This window comes from Cnephaeus nilssonii (genome assembly GCF_951640355.1).
Source record: "Cnephaeus nilssonii genome assembly, chromosome: 20".
In the NCBI taxonomy this organism is placed as follows: Eukaryota; Metazoa; Chordata; class Mammalia; order Chiroptera; family Vespertilionidae; genus Cnephaeus; species Cnephaeus nilssonii.
In genome coordinates, this window is record NC_137091.1 from 47,655,131 (window position 1) to 47,672,210 (window position 17,080).

General features: G+C 45.9%; 2 protein-coding genes across 2 annotated transcripts in view; both read left to right on the forward strand.

The window, feature by feature from the left end:
• Window positions 1–17,080, forward strand: part of LOC307116665 (uncharacterized protein) — a 130,136-nt gene that overhangs the window by 42,287 nt on the left and 70,769 nt on the right. The window lies entirely within an intron of this gene.
• LOC307116666 (uncharacterized protein) lies at window positions 607–12,635 on the forward strand. Its single transcript, XM_079800813.1, has 4 exons — window positions 607–729; window positions 7,272–7,471; window positions 7,751–7,846; window positions 9,701–12,635. The coding sequence occupies exons 2-4, from the start codon at window positions 7,330–7,332 to the stop codon at window positions 11,341–11,343; spliced, it is 1,881 nt and encodes a 626-aa protein (XP_079656939.1). The 5' UTR covers window positions 607–729; window positions 7,272–7,329; the 3' UTR covers window positions 11,344–12,635.

Genomic DNA, 17,080 nt, shown 5'->3' on the forward strand with positions numbered 1-17,080 from the left:
CTATCCGTGGGTATCTGTTTACCAGGTGTATTATCTAACATTGTTCCTTTCAGCAGTGCCTCTTCCGCTGCGAAAGTGACATCTGAACTCCTAATTCATTTGGAAACGTGCGGCTAAAGCACTTTTCGGCGCGGCCCTCTGAAAGCAACTCAGGTCGCACCGTGTTTGCATCGCGAAGCTCTGAAAATTTACCCTTTTTAAAAATACATATACTTTATTGATTTTTTACAGAGAGGAATAGAGTCAGAAACATGGATGAGAGAGAAATATCCACTAGCCGCCTCCTGCACACTCCCCACTGGGTATGCGCCCGCAACCAAGGTACATGCCTTTGACGGGAATCGAACCCGGGACCCCTGAGTCCAAAGGCTGATGCTCTACCCACTGAGCCAAACCGGTCAGGGGAAAACTTACCCATTTTTCACAAGCGTGGAAGTGCCAGAAAACGAGATAATTTCAGCACCTTTCCATTTTCCCGCCATCCCTTGCTCCCGGTCCCGAAGCGTGGCTCTGCCTTCTGTACGGCAGTCAGGAATCCCAACATGGCGGCCCCCATGGCGCAGCCGCGACACGAGCGCGGACATATTGCCACCGAAAACCGGAAATCGTTGTCTGCGTTTCTTCCAACGCGGAGGCCGCGGAGACGGAGCGGGGGCCTGTGCAGAGGTTGAAGCGGTTTGCGGAAATGAAACGTTTACGCTGCCCCGGTGGGTTGGGGGGGAACTTCAGGTGAGTGTGTGGGTTTGCACCTAGAAGTGTTTTCGTCACAGTAGACGCTTTGTTTCTCTCAGGGTGACGTGTGGACGTGGTGTGCGGAGAGTGGAGTTATCACCGGGGTAGCTAAGGGGAACCAGATGGCCCCGGGGTTTGACCCGAGAGGCGTGTGACTGTGGTTGGGGTGCCCTGGGGGTCGGTGCACCGGTTAATAGTCTGTGGAGATAACTTCCGTGTCCTGCCTGGGACCCCACTTGTGAGGAATCAGTAGGATGATCATGGTGTCAGGTTCAGGTTGCGCTGGTCCCTACGTGGGAGTGTCTGGTCCCGTTTCCTGTGAACAAGGCTTTGTGATCCGTGTCTGTGATCCCGAGAGGCTTCTGAGGCAGAAAGTTTGGACAAGCAGGACCCCTAGTGTTTCTTTAAGGTTACCACCCGGGCTGCTGTTGGGATCGGTCCAATCCTGGTGTTTTTGTGTGTTTTAAAAAATATATATTTTATTGATTTCTTACAGAAGAGGAAGGGAGAGGGATGGAGAGTTAGAAACATGGATCAGCTGCCTCCTGCACACCTCCCTACTGGGGATGTGCCCGCAACCAAGGTACATGCCCTTGACCGGAATCGAACCTTGGCCCCTTCAGTCCGCAGGCAGACGCTCTATCCACTCAGCCAAACCGGTTAGGGCCCAATCCTGTTTTTTAACAAGTCATTCAGTAGTTCACTAACTGCAGACCCAAGTTACCAAACCAGCAACGCCCGTTGGCCACATATCCTCTGTGGCACCTTTTGCCCTGCAAAGGCAGAACTGGGTCGTTGTGACATTTTGGTCTGCCAATTGGAAAATGTTAATCTCTCAGGAAATGTTTGTGGGTCGCTTCCGCGTATACAAAAGGTTTACATGTGATTAAACTTTTTAAAATTTCTTTATTGATCAAGGTGTTACATATGTGTCCTTATTCTCCCATTACACCCCCTAAACCGCCCCCCACTCATGCCCTCACCCCCCTGTTGTCTGTGTCCATTGGTTAGGCTTATATGCATGCATACAAGTCCTTTGGTTGATCTGTTATTAAACTTTTTTTTATTATGTCCCACTGTTAATCTGTCATATCAATTTAATTATTAGACCAGCCAACGAACCTAGAAGAGAAGAAGGAAAAATTATTTTCCCTTGCAGTGTCATTTCATTTTTTTTTTTTTTTTTACAATCATTCCACTTAAGCTCCCTGGAATAAAGGAATAAGTCTACCACATCTAGAACCTAAAGCTTTATGGTCCTAAAAAATAAATACTTGCGGGAGACCAAAGAAAGGGACACCAGCAATACTGTGGGCATTGTGATCAGGAACACAGTAGCATGAGGTCTCAGAGAAAATGTACCAGTCATTGAATATTCTCCTCATCACAGTGTGGTGGAAAAGGGGCCACCTACTAAACTTGAAAAGCTCAGGGGAGGCCTGCATGGAGGGCCTTACAAACCAAGAAGCTAAAAGTAACCACTTAGGATGGTATGAAATTAAAACTTTCTAACCAAAAGCCAGCCATGGCTACTAGTCATATCCTACACCTGGATCTTCCTTGACACAGGTCAATCTTTACCTTAACTGAGCCTGTCCATTGTCTTTTTGCATCTAGAATAACACCTTTGGAATGTTAGGGTAATTTCCTTTTTTTCCAGATCCCTCAGGGCACAATCTCCCACCAGAGCAGATCACAGAACCCTCATTGTTATTCTTATTGTGTTGTTTGTGTACTATCCTATACACACCTATTTAAAACAACTATGTGTCTATTCATTTTACTTTTTATCCAAAAAGAGATTTCCCTGATTTGCTTTCCCCAGTTTGCTTTCTCCCACCTCCCTAATCTGTCATCAGTGGATTTCATGTAACTCCCTTATGTCTTCTCCTTTGATTCAAATGTATAAAATAAAGTGCAAAACTTCCAGTCTCCAGAGCATTTTCTCAATCCATTATTCTTTTGCTTCCCAGCAATTGTCCTCACTTTGGCTCAATTGAAATCATTAAAATTATCTACACATTTGGACCTTTCTTATATCAATACTAGAGGCCCAGTGCACAAAATTTGTGCACAGGGTGTGTGTGTGTGTGTGTGTGTGTCCCTCAGCCCAGCTGGCACTCTCTCCAATATGGGACCCCTTGAGGGATCAGGCCTAAACGGGCAGATCCCAGTAGGATCGGGCCTAAACAGGCAGTCGGACATCCCTCTCACAATCCAGGACTGCTGGCTCCCAACTGCTCACCTGCCTGCCTTCCTAATTGCCCATAACCACTTCTGCCTCCCAGCCTGATCACCCCCTAACCACTCCCCTGCCAGCCTAATTGATGCCTAACTGCTCCCCTGCCAGCCTGATTGCCCCTTAACTGCCCTCCCCTAAAGGCCTGGTCACCCCTAACTGCCCTCCCCTTCAGGCCTGGTCACCCCTAACTGCCCTCCCATGCAGGCTTAGTCCCCCCAACTGCCCTCCCCTGCAGGCCTGGTCCCCCCAAAACTGCTCACCCCTACAGGCCGGGGTCCTCCCCAACTGCCCTTCCCTGCAGGCCCGGTCGCCCCCAACTTCCTTTCTCTGCCAGCCTGGTCACCCCTAACAGCCCTCCCCTGCTGGCCTGATTGCCCACAACTGCCCTCCCTTGCAGGCTTGGTCCCTCCCAACTGCTCTCCCCTGTAGGCCATCTTGTGGTGGCCATCTTGTGTCCACATGGGGGCAGCCATCTTTGACCACATGGGGGCAGCCATCTTGTGTGTTGGAGTGATGGTCAATTTGCATATTATTCTTTTATTAGATAGGATAGAGGCCTGGTGCAGGGGTGGGGGCCAGCTGGTTTGCCCTGAAGGGTGTCCTAGATCAGGGTGGGGGTTCCCTTGGGGTGTGGGGTGGCCTGGGTGAGGGGCCTGTGATGGTTTGCAGGCCGGCCACGCCCCCTGGTGACCCAATGGAGGCCCTGGTATCTGGGATTTATTTATCTTCTATAATTGAAACTTTGTAGCCTTGAGCGGAGGCCAAGGCAGACCAGGGCTGTGGAAGCTTGACTTCCTCCATCATCAGGGGCAACTCAAGCCTCCTGCTCTCTCCAGCTCTGTGCCTGCCACCATTTTTTTGGGATTTATTTATCTTCTATAATTGAAACTTTGTAGCCTTGAGCAGAGGCCTGGGCTACCAGGGTGTGTGGAAAGCTTGGTTTCCTTCATTGCCAGAGAAACCCAAGGCTCCCTCCTGCTCTCTCCTTGCCTGCAGCCATCTTGGTTGGGTTAATTTGCATACTCGCTCCTGATTGGCTGGTGGGAGTGGCTTGTTGGTGTGGTGGAGTGGTGGTTAATTTGCATATTACTCTTTTATTAGGACTAGAGGCCCGGTGCATGGGATTCATGTACTGGTGGGGGATGTGGCATGCAGGGATCGGCCCACTGTGGGAGCGCCTATCGTCCTGGTCAGCCAAGTGATACTCTCACTGTGGTAGTGCACTGACCACCAGGGGGCAGCTCCTGCATTGAGCGTCTACCCCCTAGTGAGTGGTCAGTGTGTGTCATAGCGACTGGTCGACCAGTCATTCTGGTCGTTCTGCCATTCAGTTACTGGGCTTTTATCATATAGAATTAGTCACAATAGAACATGTGAAGCATAAGAAAGTTGCAGGGTTGGGTATCAGCATTTTCGGGTCACACTTGACTGAAGACAGATTTCTTAATTTTTACTTTTATTTTTTGGAAGATTTCTGAACCTAAATTTAGAGAAGAATCAAAACACACCAAGACAGGGCCTCCCCATTGCTAGCTCTTTTCAGAGGACAGAAGAAAATACTCCAGGTGACTGAATTTTTTTTTTATTTTTGCTTTTCATTAATGGATTTATTGAGGCTTATTAAAAAAAAAACCACCTCCATAGGTGGAGGTGGTGGTGGCGAGGAGGGAGCCCGGGGGGCAGAGGTGGAGGACCTTCGGGCGCACATGGAAAAGCTGACCGGGATCCTGCAGGAGGTGAAGCTGCAGAACAACAGCAAGGACCGGGAGCTGCAGGCCCTGCGGGACCGCATGCTCCGCATGGAGCGGGTCACCCCCTGACCCAGGATCCTGAGGATGAGAATGAAGAAGCCAATGAGGCCACCTGGGCCACGCCCCCAGGGTCAGAGGTCATAGAGGAGGAAGACCCCAATGACCACGGGTCCTCAGCCCGGCCTACTTCGCCACCCCTGTCCAGCTGGGAGCGGGTGTCACGGCTGATGGAGGAGGACCCGGCCTTTCGTCGTGGCCGCCTTCGCTGGCTCAAGCAGGAGCAGTTGCGGCTGCAAGGACTGCAGGGCTCTGGGGGCCGGGGTGGGGGGCTGCGCAGGCCCCCAGCCCGCTTTGTGCCCCCTCACGACTGTAAGCTGCGCTTCCCCTTCAAGAGCAACCCCCAGCACCGGGAGTCCTGACCAGGGATGGGGAGCAGGGAGGCCCCAGCGCCACCCCAACCCCCTGAGGAGGTTACTCCCCCAGCCGTCACCCCTGCCCGCAGGCCCCCATGTCCCCGAAGGTCCCACCATCCCCGCAGGAATTCCCTGGATGGAGGGGGCCGATCCCGGGGAGGGGGTGCCGCACAGCCTGAACCTCAGCACTTCCAGCCTAAAAAGCACAACTATTATCCCCAGCAGCCCCAACCATACCCGGCCCAACGGCCCCCAGGGCCCCGCCACCCCCTATACACTACTCCCCCGCGAATGAGACGGCAGCGCTCGGCCCCTGACTTCAAGGACAGCGGGGCCGCTGTGTGAGTCCACGTCCTCCACGTCCTGGGCAGAGGGGGCCTGGTGGGCCCCTTGCTGGGAGGAGGGAAGATGCCTGAGACGCTGCTTCCCCAGAAGCCTTGGGGCAGGGAAGCCCGAGAGATGAGAGAGAAGGTTCGAGGAGGTGCTAGATGACCAGGTGACGGGCCGGAGGCTGCAGGAAGGAAGAGGGCACGGAGATGCCAGGAGCAACCAAAGTGGAGGAAGACATGGGAAGCTGCCTGGGGGCTGCCCCTTGCAGAGGGGAGCCCCACAAACGCTGCTGTGGGTGGGTGGGGCTGGGGTGCTGTGTAACCAGTGTTTGACTTTCTTTGCAAGTGGGGGTGATGGGGAGAGAACCTAGAGTGAGGCACGTTCTCTTCCCCAGCCCTTGTCTGTCTGTCTGTGGTGGTTTCTGTTTCCAGGGAGGCGTGGTGGGATCGTAAGTCATTCCCCTCCCCTTCCAGGCCTCCTGCTGCAAATGGAGGACCTGTCTGGTTTCTGGCTTGGCTGGGGTCCCATGAGGGTGTGGGACCCTTCAATAAAGGATAGCATACGGAAAAAACAACAACAACAAAAACCCACCTCCTCACCCTAACCATTTTGGCACAGTGGATAGATCATCAGCCTGTGGACCAAAGGGCCCCAGATTCTATTCCAGGTCAAGGGCGTGTACGTTGGTTGCACGCTCCTCCCAGACAGGGGCCCTACTCGGGGCTCATGCAGGAAGCAACCAATTATGTTTCTCTCACATTGATATTTCCCTCTGTCTTTCCCTCTCTCTAAAAATCAAGGGGAAAATATCCTTGGGTGAGGGTTAAAAAAAAACAAAAAACACCTTCATACATCTGGATGGTTTATGTGTATGTGAGGTGAATAAGAACATTGAACTTCTTAACATTATAGGTATTTCTAATTGGATGAATGCACGGGTGACTGAATACACAGTTATAAAACAGTGGGGCAAAAGTAGGTTAACAGTTCTGAGTACGCGAAACACAGTTTATTCTTGTATTATCTATTAATTATTGTATTATTTTCCATATGAACAACAGAAAACCTAATTTTGCCCCAGTTTGTTTTCACTTGGCATGTAATTATTCAAGTGTATATGGAAATAAAACCCCATTAGCTCTATAGATGCAGCCTATAAAGTGAAAATGAGCAGAAAGACTAATATTTCTTCCATATGTGGATGAAAAAGGGCCACATACTAAACCTGTAAAGTTCAGGATAGGCCTGCTTGAAGGTCTTATAAAATCAGAGACCTAAAGTAAACACAAGGATGGTCTGAAATTAAAACTCTTTAACTAAAAGCAGTTCATGGCGGTCGTCATGTCCTATGCTAGAATCTTCCCTGACAATAGTCAGTCTTTCCCTTAACTGAGCCTATTTTTATCATTTTGTATCTACAATAGCATACAAAGTAATACCATTTTCCTATGTCCCTCAAAGCACAGATATCGCACCAGAGCAGAGACCACACATCCCCTCATTGTTGATTGACTTAATTGTTGACTGTTAATTATTCTGTACCCATGTATGTAAATAAGTATGGGTTTGTCATTTCACTTTTTATCTAATCCTAGAGGTACACCCCTCCTGCTTTTTGCCACCTCCCTAATCTATCATCAGTGGATGTCATGTAACCCACTTATATCTTTCCTTTTGATTATAATGTATAAAATAAAGTACAGAACTGCCATTTTCTAGAGCATTTTCCCAATCCGGTTAGAGTTTGCTTTCCGGCAGTAGTCATCAGTTTGGCACTAATAAACCCACAAAAATTCTCTACAGGTTTGAATGTGTGTTACATTGACGCGTATCATCTAAAGGACATCACGCCTTACACAACATGGAGTTGTTACGGGAACCCCTGACATTTCACGATGTGGCCGTGGACTTCACCTGGGAGGAGTGGCAGCTCCTGGGCCCCGAGCAGAAGGACCTGTACAGGGACGTGATGATGGAGAACTACCGCCACCTGGTGTCAGTGGGTGAGGACAGCTCCCATGTGTCACTCAAAAGGCGCCCTGATAGTGGGGTTTCCCCCCTCAGCTGCTTAACTCTTTAGAATGACTACAGTTCTCTGAAATGATAGAATCTCGATGCATTTCTGGTGTCAGACAAAAGGGTATAATCTCTCCTCTCCTGAGAGAAAAGTCTTTGTGTCACAGTTGTGAAACCTGGTCGTTCCCTGAAATGTAACATTCTCCCTTGACAGACCCCTAACTCAATGTAGTATGTCTAAGTCTTCTTTTGATTTTCATGAGCAGGGTATCGAGTCAGTAAACCAGACGTGCTCTCCAAGTTGGAACGAGGGGAAGAATCGTGGACAGTACAGCGTGGACTCCACTGTCTAGTCTCTCCAGGTGAGGGGGGGAGAACCAACAAGGCGAAGGCAAATTCTAGTCAGAGGCGGCGTCAGAGCTGTGACAGTGAATGAGGAAACTCAAACCACCCTCCACATATGAGAACCCTTTTTCTTTGTAGAAGTTTAGGGGAAAGCATACCCCCTTTGTCTCTCCTGAGATCTGACCCATGTTTATTTTAATTACATCATGTTTGTTTGTTTTTTTTTAAACATATTTTTATTTATTTCTGAGGGGAAGGGAGAGGGAGAGAGAGAGGTAGAAATAGCAATGATGAGAGAGAATCATTGATCAGCTGCCTCCTGCACACCGCCTACTGGAGATCAAGCCCACAACCCACGCATGTGCTCTCCACCGGAATCGAACCTAGGACCCTTCCGTCCAAAGGCTGATGCTCTATCCACTGAGCCAAACTAGCTAGGGCTGGTTAAGAATTTTTTTAAAAAAATATATTTTATTGATTTTGTACAGAGAGGGAGAGGGATAGAGTTAGAAACATCGATGAGAGAGAAACATTGATCAGCTGCCTCCTGCACACCCCCCACTGGGGATGTGCCCGCAACTAAGGTACATGCCCCTGACCAGAATAGAACCTGGGATCCTTCAGTCCACAGGCTGACGCTCTATCCACTGAGCCAAACCGGTTTCGGCAAGAATTTTTTATACAGGGTATTTGGTTATTAGGTCAGCCAGGAGATCCTTGAGGGTAGGGGAAACTTTGTTCCTCCCCTAAAAGCCTAAGCCATTCAACATCTTAGGCTTTATTGGAGGAGTCAGTCCACTACCGATCCTTCTTTTGCCTCCCTAGGAGAATATAACTACCATATCTTCCAGTGCTTTGACAAAACCTAGGTACATGGCCTTCTAGCCAAACGTCTGCCATATCATATTGTTGGAGCCATCATTGTATCACTGGGGGTTACAGCTTTCTGTCAATTTTCTGAGGCAAAAACCAAGAAAGGTGGCATACACCGATTTCTACAGAAATTATGATTCTATGAAAGATTTTGAGTGGATGAGGAAGACCAATACCTTTCAGAGTGCAAAGTGATCTTGGAATGCAAATAATTTCTTTGGGTTGAATTCCATGGAAGTTTGTCACTCACTCATGTTCTTGAACTATGAAACGTGGATATTTGATCTAAGGAATAGTTTCTTTTGTAAATAAACCATGAAGAAATACTGTGGACAGGGGGGAAAATAAGTAAAAGGAAAAAAACAAAGAAAAACACTAACTTGGGGTCTAGGAAACCCCAAGGACATGCCTAGAAAGAAGAGAGGAAGGGGGATAGGAGAGAGAGACAGAAGGAGAGAGAATTTGGTTGCCTTCTGTTTGCTCCTTGACCAGGAATCAAATCTGCAACCCAGGTATGTGCCCTGACCAGAAATTGAGCCATGCACAGGACGATGTTCAACCAACTGGGCCACTCCGGCTGGGGAAAAATAATGGTTTTAATAGAGCTTTAATTTTTAGATCCTCCGTCCTTTCTCAGAGGTCAGTGTGTAGAGCTGAAAGTCCAATTTACTAATCAGTTGGTCTTTCTGGTGACTAGATCCATCCTGAGGCTTTGTAGGAATGTTAAATCATCTTATTAGCAAAAACTCCACTGTTATAAAACATTTTGGGTTTTTTTTTATGTATAGTAAAACATACTCCTATCACTTAGGAAATTATAGAGTTTTACAAGCTTATTGTCAAGTACTGTGGACATAGACTAAATTTATTTCTTATTCTCCAACACATAGGCTTGTCAGTAATTAGTTACTTCATATGAAGGCATTTTGTAAAAAGCTTTATTTCAAACTAAGTTTATGAGAGATTACAGAATGATTCACTTTTCTTTTCTGTCCTAGTGGTAGGTACAGTTGGTGATTCTCTGCAGTATCCCTTGCAAAGTCGAAGCATTCCGAGTCTGGAAAGATGCTGTGAAAATAGTATGTTTGGAGATATTGTTAATCAGAGCAAAGGTAATATCCTATTAGAGCAAAATCACACTATGTTTGAGATACATGAAAAACTTCCAATATCAAAGTTAAGTTTTGAAAACCAAAACAGAAACTGTAACATAAAGGACTTTGTTGAGTTGAAAGGAGAAGAGACACCCATTCTGCATGCTAAGCATGAACAATTTTACACTGAAATTATATTGCCTGTCAGCACCAAACCCATCAATAATAAGTCGCAGGCCATTCAGGAACAGAGCACTCACCACATTGAGAAAGTCCACATATGCGCTGAATGTGGGAAAGCCTTCAAGAAAATGTCTCAGCTCACTGATCATCAGAGAGTTCATTCTAGAGAGAAACCTAATGGATGCAGTCCATGTAGTAAAGCCTGCTCTAGAAAGTCCAGGCTCAGTGACCATCAAAGGATTCATGAAGAGCTGAAGCAATATGAATGCACTAAATGTGACAAAACCTTCCTCACAACATCACAGTTCAGTATACATCAGAAAACTCACATGGGACAGAAATCTTATGCATGTAGTGAATGTGGTAAAGCATTCATCAAAAAGTCTCGGCTCATTTATCATCAGCGAAGTCATACAGGAGAGAAACCCCATGGGTGCAGTTTATGTGGAAAGAACTTCTCTACAAAGTTTAGTCTCACTACCCATCAAAAAATTCATACAGGAGAGAAACCCCATGGATGCAATATATGTGGGAAGACCTTCTCTACAAAGTTTTGCCTCACTAACCATCAAAACACTCATACAGGAGAGAAACCTCATGGATGCAGTCTCTGTGGGAAGACGTTCTCTACGAAGTTTAGTCTCACTACCCATCAGAAAACTCATACAGGAGAGAAACCTTATACATGCACAGAATGTGGAAAAGGCTTTTCAGTGAAGCGTGGCCTCATCCTACATCAACGAACTCATACTGGAGAGAAACCTTACATATGTAATGAGTGTGGGAAAGACTTCACCTGGAAGAACACTCTCATCAGACATCAGCGAGCACATACAGGAGAGAAGCCCTATGTATGTGTGTTATGTGAAAAAGGCTTCACCATGAAGACTGATCTCACTGTACATCGAAGAACTCATACTTCAGAGAAACCGTATGTGTGTAGTGAATGTGGGAAAGGCTTCTCAATGAAGCACTGCCTCATGGTACATCAGCGAATTCATACTGGAGATAAACCTTATGTATGTAATGAGTGTGGGAAATGCTTCCCCTGGATGTGCCCTCTCATCAGACACCAGCGAGCACATACAGGAGAGAAACCCTATGTGTGCAATGTATGTGGAAAAGGCTTCAGCATGAAGGGGGGTCTCACTGTCCATGAGCAAACTCATACTTCTGAGAAACCATATATGTGCAAAGAATGTGGGAAAGGCTTTACTCAGAAGTATAAACTCAATGTACATCGACTCATTCACACGGGAGAGAAACCCTATGTGTGCAGTGAATGTGGAAAAGGCTTCACAGTGAAGAACAAGCTGATTGTACATCAGCGGATTCATACAGGAGGGAAACCTTATATATTGTAGTGAATGTAGGAAAGGCTTTATCTTGAAGAACCCTGTCATCTGAGACCAGCAAACATACAGGAGAGAAGCCTTATGTATGTAGTGTATGTGGAAATGGCTTCTCTATGAATAGTGATCTCGGTGTACATGGGTGCACTTATATGTAAGAGCAACCTTATATATTCAATGAAGGTGTCAAAGGCTAATCTGGAAAAAGCATACTCATTGCACCGCTGCAAATTCATATGCAGATAAACTATATGCCGTGAATGGACTTCACCATGAAGAATACTCTAAGTATACATCAACAAATTCATACCGCAGAGAAGCCATACAAATGCAGTGGATGTGGTGAAGGCTTTAGGAAAAAGATATGCCTTGTGCAGCATCTGAGATCTCAGTAAGGAAAGACTTGCTTTTCATGTTCTGAAAGTGGGCAATTCTCACTGTGCAAAAATAATCTCATTAGCCATCAGAATGGACATGGGAGAGAAACACTATGAATGCAACAAAGATGGGTAAAGCTTTCACTATGAAGTCAGGTCTCAATGTTCATCAGAGAAAACACAGGAGAGAGCCCTGGGGATGCAGCGATTATGGTCACGCTTTTGCCCACTTGTCAGTCCTTTTTAAATATAAGAGAATTTACAGGTAGTTGCTTTGGGGAAAACTTTAGGCCTTAAAGATAATCGTATGCAAAAAATAGCTTAATGCAAAGAATGCAGTGCTGTATTTACTGACCAATTACTTCTTATTTTATATTGATGAAAAAAATTATAAAATTCAGATACAATCAACATTGATTAAAATATTTTAGGACATTTTATGTGTAAAGAGTGTCTTCTGAGGTCAATCCAATGAATGTGACAGACTGAAAAAACACTTTAGTTGGAAGTAGAACATCTCATATGTGATCATTAGAGATCATGACTGAGTGAATATTTTTAATTGTGGGAAAATGTCTTCTGGAAAGTAAGACATTAGACATCAGTTGACACTACAGTTAGACACTACTCAGGCAGTGAATATAGCATGGTTTGCAGTAATTTATGTTGCCTCATCATTTGCCAGGAAATCTATGCAGAAATAACTGACAAACACATTCAATTTGGTGGTCTTTAGCAAAACCTCAGGTAACTTAATCAAGGAAAGAAGCCTTGAATGAAACAGCATTGTCACAAATCTAAACAGTTAATATACTTCACAAACAATTGGGGAGAGGATACCTTCAGCCATATTTCTAGTTGCTTTGCCAATGATTTTATAAGTTTTAAACTGTGGTAGTTGCTCTCATCATGGATTAAATTTTAATATGTACAACACGGGAGTGGTCTATGCTTATTTCATGTGTAATTAACTTTGAAATTTCTTTATTTCATACTTTGTGTTATCTCAGAATATTTGAAGTACTTGAAAATGAAAGTGAGCCTGTCTGGTGTGGTCAGTTGTTGAGTGTCAACCCATAAACCAACAGGTCAGTGGGTTGAATCCCAGTCAGGGCATATGCCCACATTTTGGGCTCAATCCTCAGTAGGGGCCGTGCAAGAGGCAGCTGATCGATCATAGATGTTTCTATCTCTATCCCTCTCCCTCTCTAAATTTCAATAAAAACACATTTTTTAAAAAAATGAAGCAATATGTTAATTTCATAAAGACAACAGCACATTTGGATGTGTTTCATCAACTTTATAAGTAGCATCAAGTCGTTTATAAAATGAAATCTTTTTTTAAAAATATATTTTTTTAATTGAGTTTTAGAGAGGAAGGGAGAGAAAAACACACCTTTTTTTGTTGTTAATCCTCACTCAAGAATGTTTTTTCCATTAATTTTTATAGTGGAAGGAAGAGAGAAAAACATCCTTGTGAAAAACATCCTTGTGAAAGAGACACATCAATTGGTTGCCTCCTGCACTTCCCGAACCAGGACAAGGATTGAACCTACAATTCAGGTATGTGCACTTGACCAGAATCAAACACAAGACCCTTCAGTGGGTGGGCCAGTGCTCTAAAATCTGATCCACTCTGGACAGGGTGAGAGGGAAAAAAACCCTTTTTAAAAAACTAGGCATTTTTAAAAAATGTGTTTTTATTGATTTTAGGAGAGAGAAAGAGAAATATCAATGTGAGAGTAACACACTGATTGTTGCCTCCTGTACATGCCTCTACCAGGGCCAGGGCCTGAGAGGAGCCTGCAACCCAAACAGGCCAAACAGGCAAGGGCCTGATAGTTAGGAGATGATAAAATTAACCTAAGCTTTGGCTCTGGTGAAAATGGCTACACCAGTTTTACAACAAAATGTGTGCCTGTTTTTTTTTTCAATTTGTGAGAACTTGGGGAAATACTGGTGAGGGGAGAAAGATAGAGTAAGGTGTGAGCAGAATAATTTAGAGTTGTAGAAAAATAGCCATGGAAGCAAGTTTCATAGTTTCAACAGTCCTTTATTAGTGACCTCACTGCTTCAGAGGCTGTGTTACACAGCAGTGAACAGAGCAATGGGTTCCATCAGACTTCTTCACAGGCTTCATTAAAAGGGTAGCCAATCATTCAACAGAAAATATCCTACGTTATAATAAATTCTTAGTGGCAGGTGATGGGAATACACAGAGGTGGGCAAATGTAGGTTTACAGTTGTAATACAATAATACAAGAACAATCATACAATAATAAACTCTGCTTTGCATACTCACAACTATAAACCTATTTTCCACCCCTGTATAAATTGAGCAGCACTCAGTAATGACAAGCATGTGGCTCCTGAGGATTTTAAGAGCACACATTTAAAGGAGGGGAGCCCTGACTGGTTTGACTCACCACATAGAAAGTCAGCTTGTGGATTGAGGGGTCCTGGGTTCGATTCCAGTTGGAGGCACATGCCCTGTTTTTGGGCTCAATCCCTGGTGGGGAGTGTGCAGGGGGCAGCTGATCAGTGATTCTCTCTTATCATTGATGTTTCTATCTCTACCTCTTCCTTCTTCTCTGAAACCAATTAAAAAATGTATATTTTTAAAAATAAATAACATAAAGGAGGGGAGAAAGGGGATTTGAGTATATTGGAAAGATGTTTCATGAACAGGAACATGCTGTCCAGTGTTCCCATGCCAGCAGTTCACCAGGAGTGTCAGACTCCGACCACTGTTTCAGTTTCAGGGGCTGGAGATTATTTTTATTTAGAACTGACTTTTATACTTTATAGTAAGTTTAAATTTTTTTTAACTCTTCTGTTAGATTATTTAGGGTTTTTTGTTTTAATATATTTTCATTGATTTCAGAGAGGAACAGAGAGGGAGAGACATACAGAAAAATCAATGATGAGACAGAATCATTGATCAACTGCCTCCTGCACGCTCCACACTGGCAATCTAGCCCAAAACCCGCACATGTGACATGACCAGAATCAAACTCTGACCTGGTTCATAGGTTGATGCTCAAGCACTGAAACACGCCAGTCAGGCAAGAATTATTATAGATTTTAATATTTGTTGCACAAATGCAAACCCATAACTACTTTTTATATTTCGTGTGATTTTTTAAAGTTTTTCAGCTATACATGGCTGAACTTTCATTATGAATATGGACTTCATTTACTCTAAATATTATTTATAAATATGTTCATAATCTCATCACATTGAAATGTCTAAAACATCATCACATCTGACATGTTAGATATGTCTGTAAAGGACAAATTTTCTTTCACTATGGTAATTACAATAGCATTTTCTTATGAAGAAACACACCAATAACAAAATTCAATTTTTCCACTTTTTGAAAATTTATTTACCTTATTTGATATTCAAATTAAAACTATACAATGGAGTTCCATTTAAAGTTTATATTATATCCTGGCAGGTGTTTCTCAGTGGATTGAGAGTCCTCCCATGAACCAACAGATCCTGGAGTTCCATTTCTGGTCAGGGCACATCCCCAGACTGTGGGCTCAATCCCCAGTAGGGGGCATGCAGGGGCAGCCAAAGTATGTGTCTCTCATGGTGTCGGTCACTCCTTATCTTTCTAAAAATAATAAAGGAAAAAATAAAGCTTATACTATGCATCTTAGTTCTTTTTTATTTCAAAAGTGTGTCCTGCCGAGACCGGTTTGGCTCAGAGGATAGAGCGTCAGCCTGCAGACTGAAAGGTCCCAGGTTCGATTCCGGTAAAGGGCATGTACCTTGGTTTCGGGCAGCTGATCGATGTTTCTCTCTCAAGGATGTTTCTGGCTCTCTGTCCCTCTCCCTTCCTCTCTGTAAAAAATCAATAAAATATATATTTTTTAAAAGTGTGTCCTACATTCCTGTGTTATATTTTTTCACATTCACATATGATGGTATAAGTAGCTCATTTATGGGATAAAATGTTCTAGACTCTAATGCATTCATACCTCTTTATGATGAGTCGCTGCATTGGGCTCAAAGATAATGTGTTCTCATTAGCATGCACTCAAGTCCCCTCACCAGGAAAAGCTGACAACATCCTTTATTCATTTCCAAGATGTCTCTTTCATGCGGAGGGGACATCTCTTAGCCCCTGCAGAGGCGGTTCTGGGTCTTTTCTCCTGGAGTGAGGCGGGAAAAGCCTGGGCCCTGGTCTGGGACTGACCACAAGACCCAAGGACCAAATGTGAAATCCCCCGCGGGAGCCAATGAAGGGTCAGAAAAGGCGTTTCCGGCGAAGCTCCTAGAGGCGGGACTTCCGGTGTCCTCAAGGCGGGCGTTTTGTCTGTACTCGGGGTAGGGCCAGCTCTCTGCTGCGAGGTTCCCGATCGCCAGGTCCTAGTGGAGTCCCCGAGGGAAAAGCCGTGGGCGTTGTGCACACAGCACACGCGCGGGTGTGAGGATGGACATGGTACCGTGGGTGACCGGCTCCCTGGCCCGGACCGGGACCGCCCTTCCCGCGGCGGCCTCTGCTCCCGCCGCTCCCGCCGCTCCCACCCCGCTTCCTCCACGGAGTGCAATGGCGGCGCCCGCGCTGAGTCGCTGGGCTGAGGTGAGTGCGCGTCCCCCGGGCCCTCACCGCCTCCTCACACCGAACAGGACCGCCCGGGTGCGGGCGCCTGTCACGTCCTGCAGCTCAGTCCGCGTGGAGGAAGGCGGAGGGGAGAGAGGAGTGTTGGGGCTTCTGAGGACACAGCCAGTGCTGGGCAGAGTGCACGGGGGTGACTAGTGTCTGAAATTCCCATGCGGATGTGGCTGTGAGGATTGAGGGAAAGATGAGAGTCAGGCAGGGAGGATGTCGCAGCCTTAATCCGGGCTGTGGGATCCATCTGAGGACTGGGTTGACCTGGATCGGACTGGAATACAAGCCCTCTCTGATAACATGCCAAGTTCATGGGTGAGTCCAGCGAGATCCAGTGGCATTGGAGCAGGAAGGGGGCAGAGCTGAGGGAGTGAACCTGGGTCTGAAGATGGGAAGGGGTTAAAGGTTACCCAGTGGTGTGCACATCTGGAGGAAGTGTGAGCTGATGGTCCCCGGGACTTGGTGTGGGGACTTAAAGGCGAAGCATAAACCTAGGCTTGGCTCTGTCTTGGAGGCATGATCTGGGAGACTGCAGTGGAATTGCTTGGCAGGAAGGCTGGGGCCCTGCAGGCATGGCCCAGAACTTAGATGGTGTTTCTCTGCCGTCCCCTTTGCCTTTCCTGAGGGTAATCCCAGTGACTAATGGGACTGTGATGAGAGAGCAGCCTGCACCAGCATTAGGCCCTGGTGTCCACACAAAAATGGGGCATCCTGAAGGATATTGAGGGTGGGGAAGGTGTATAAGGA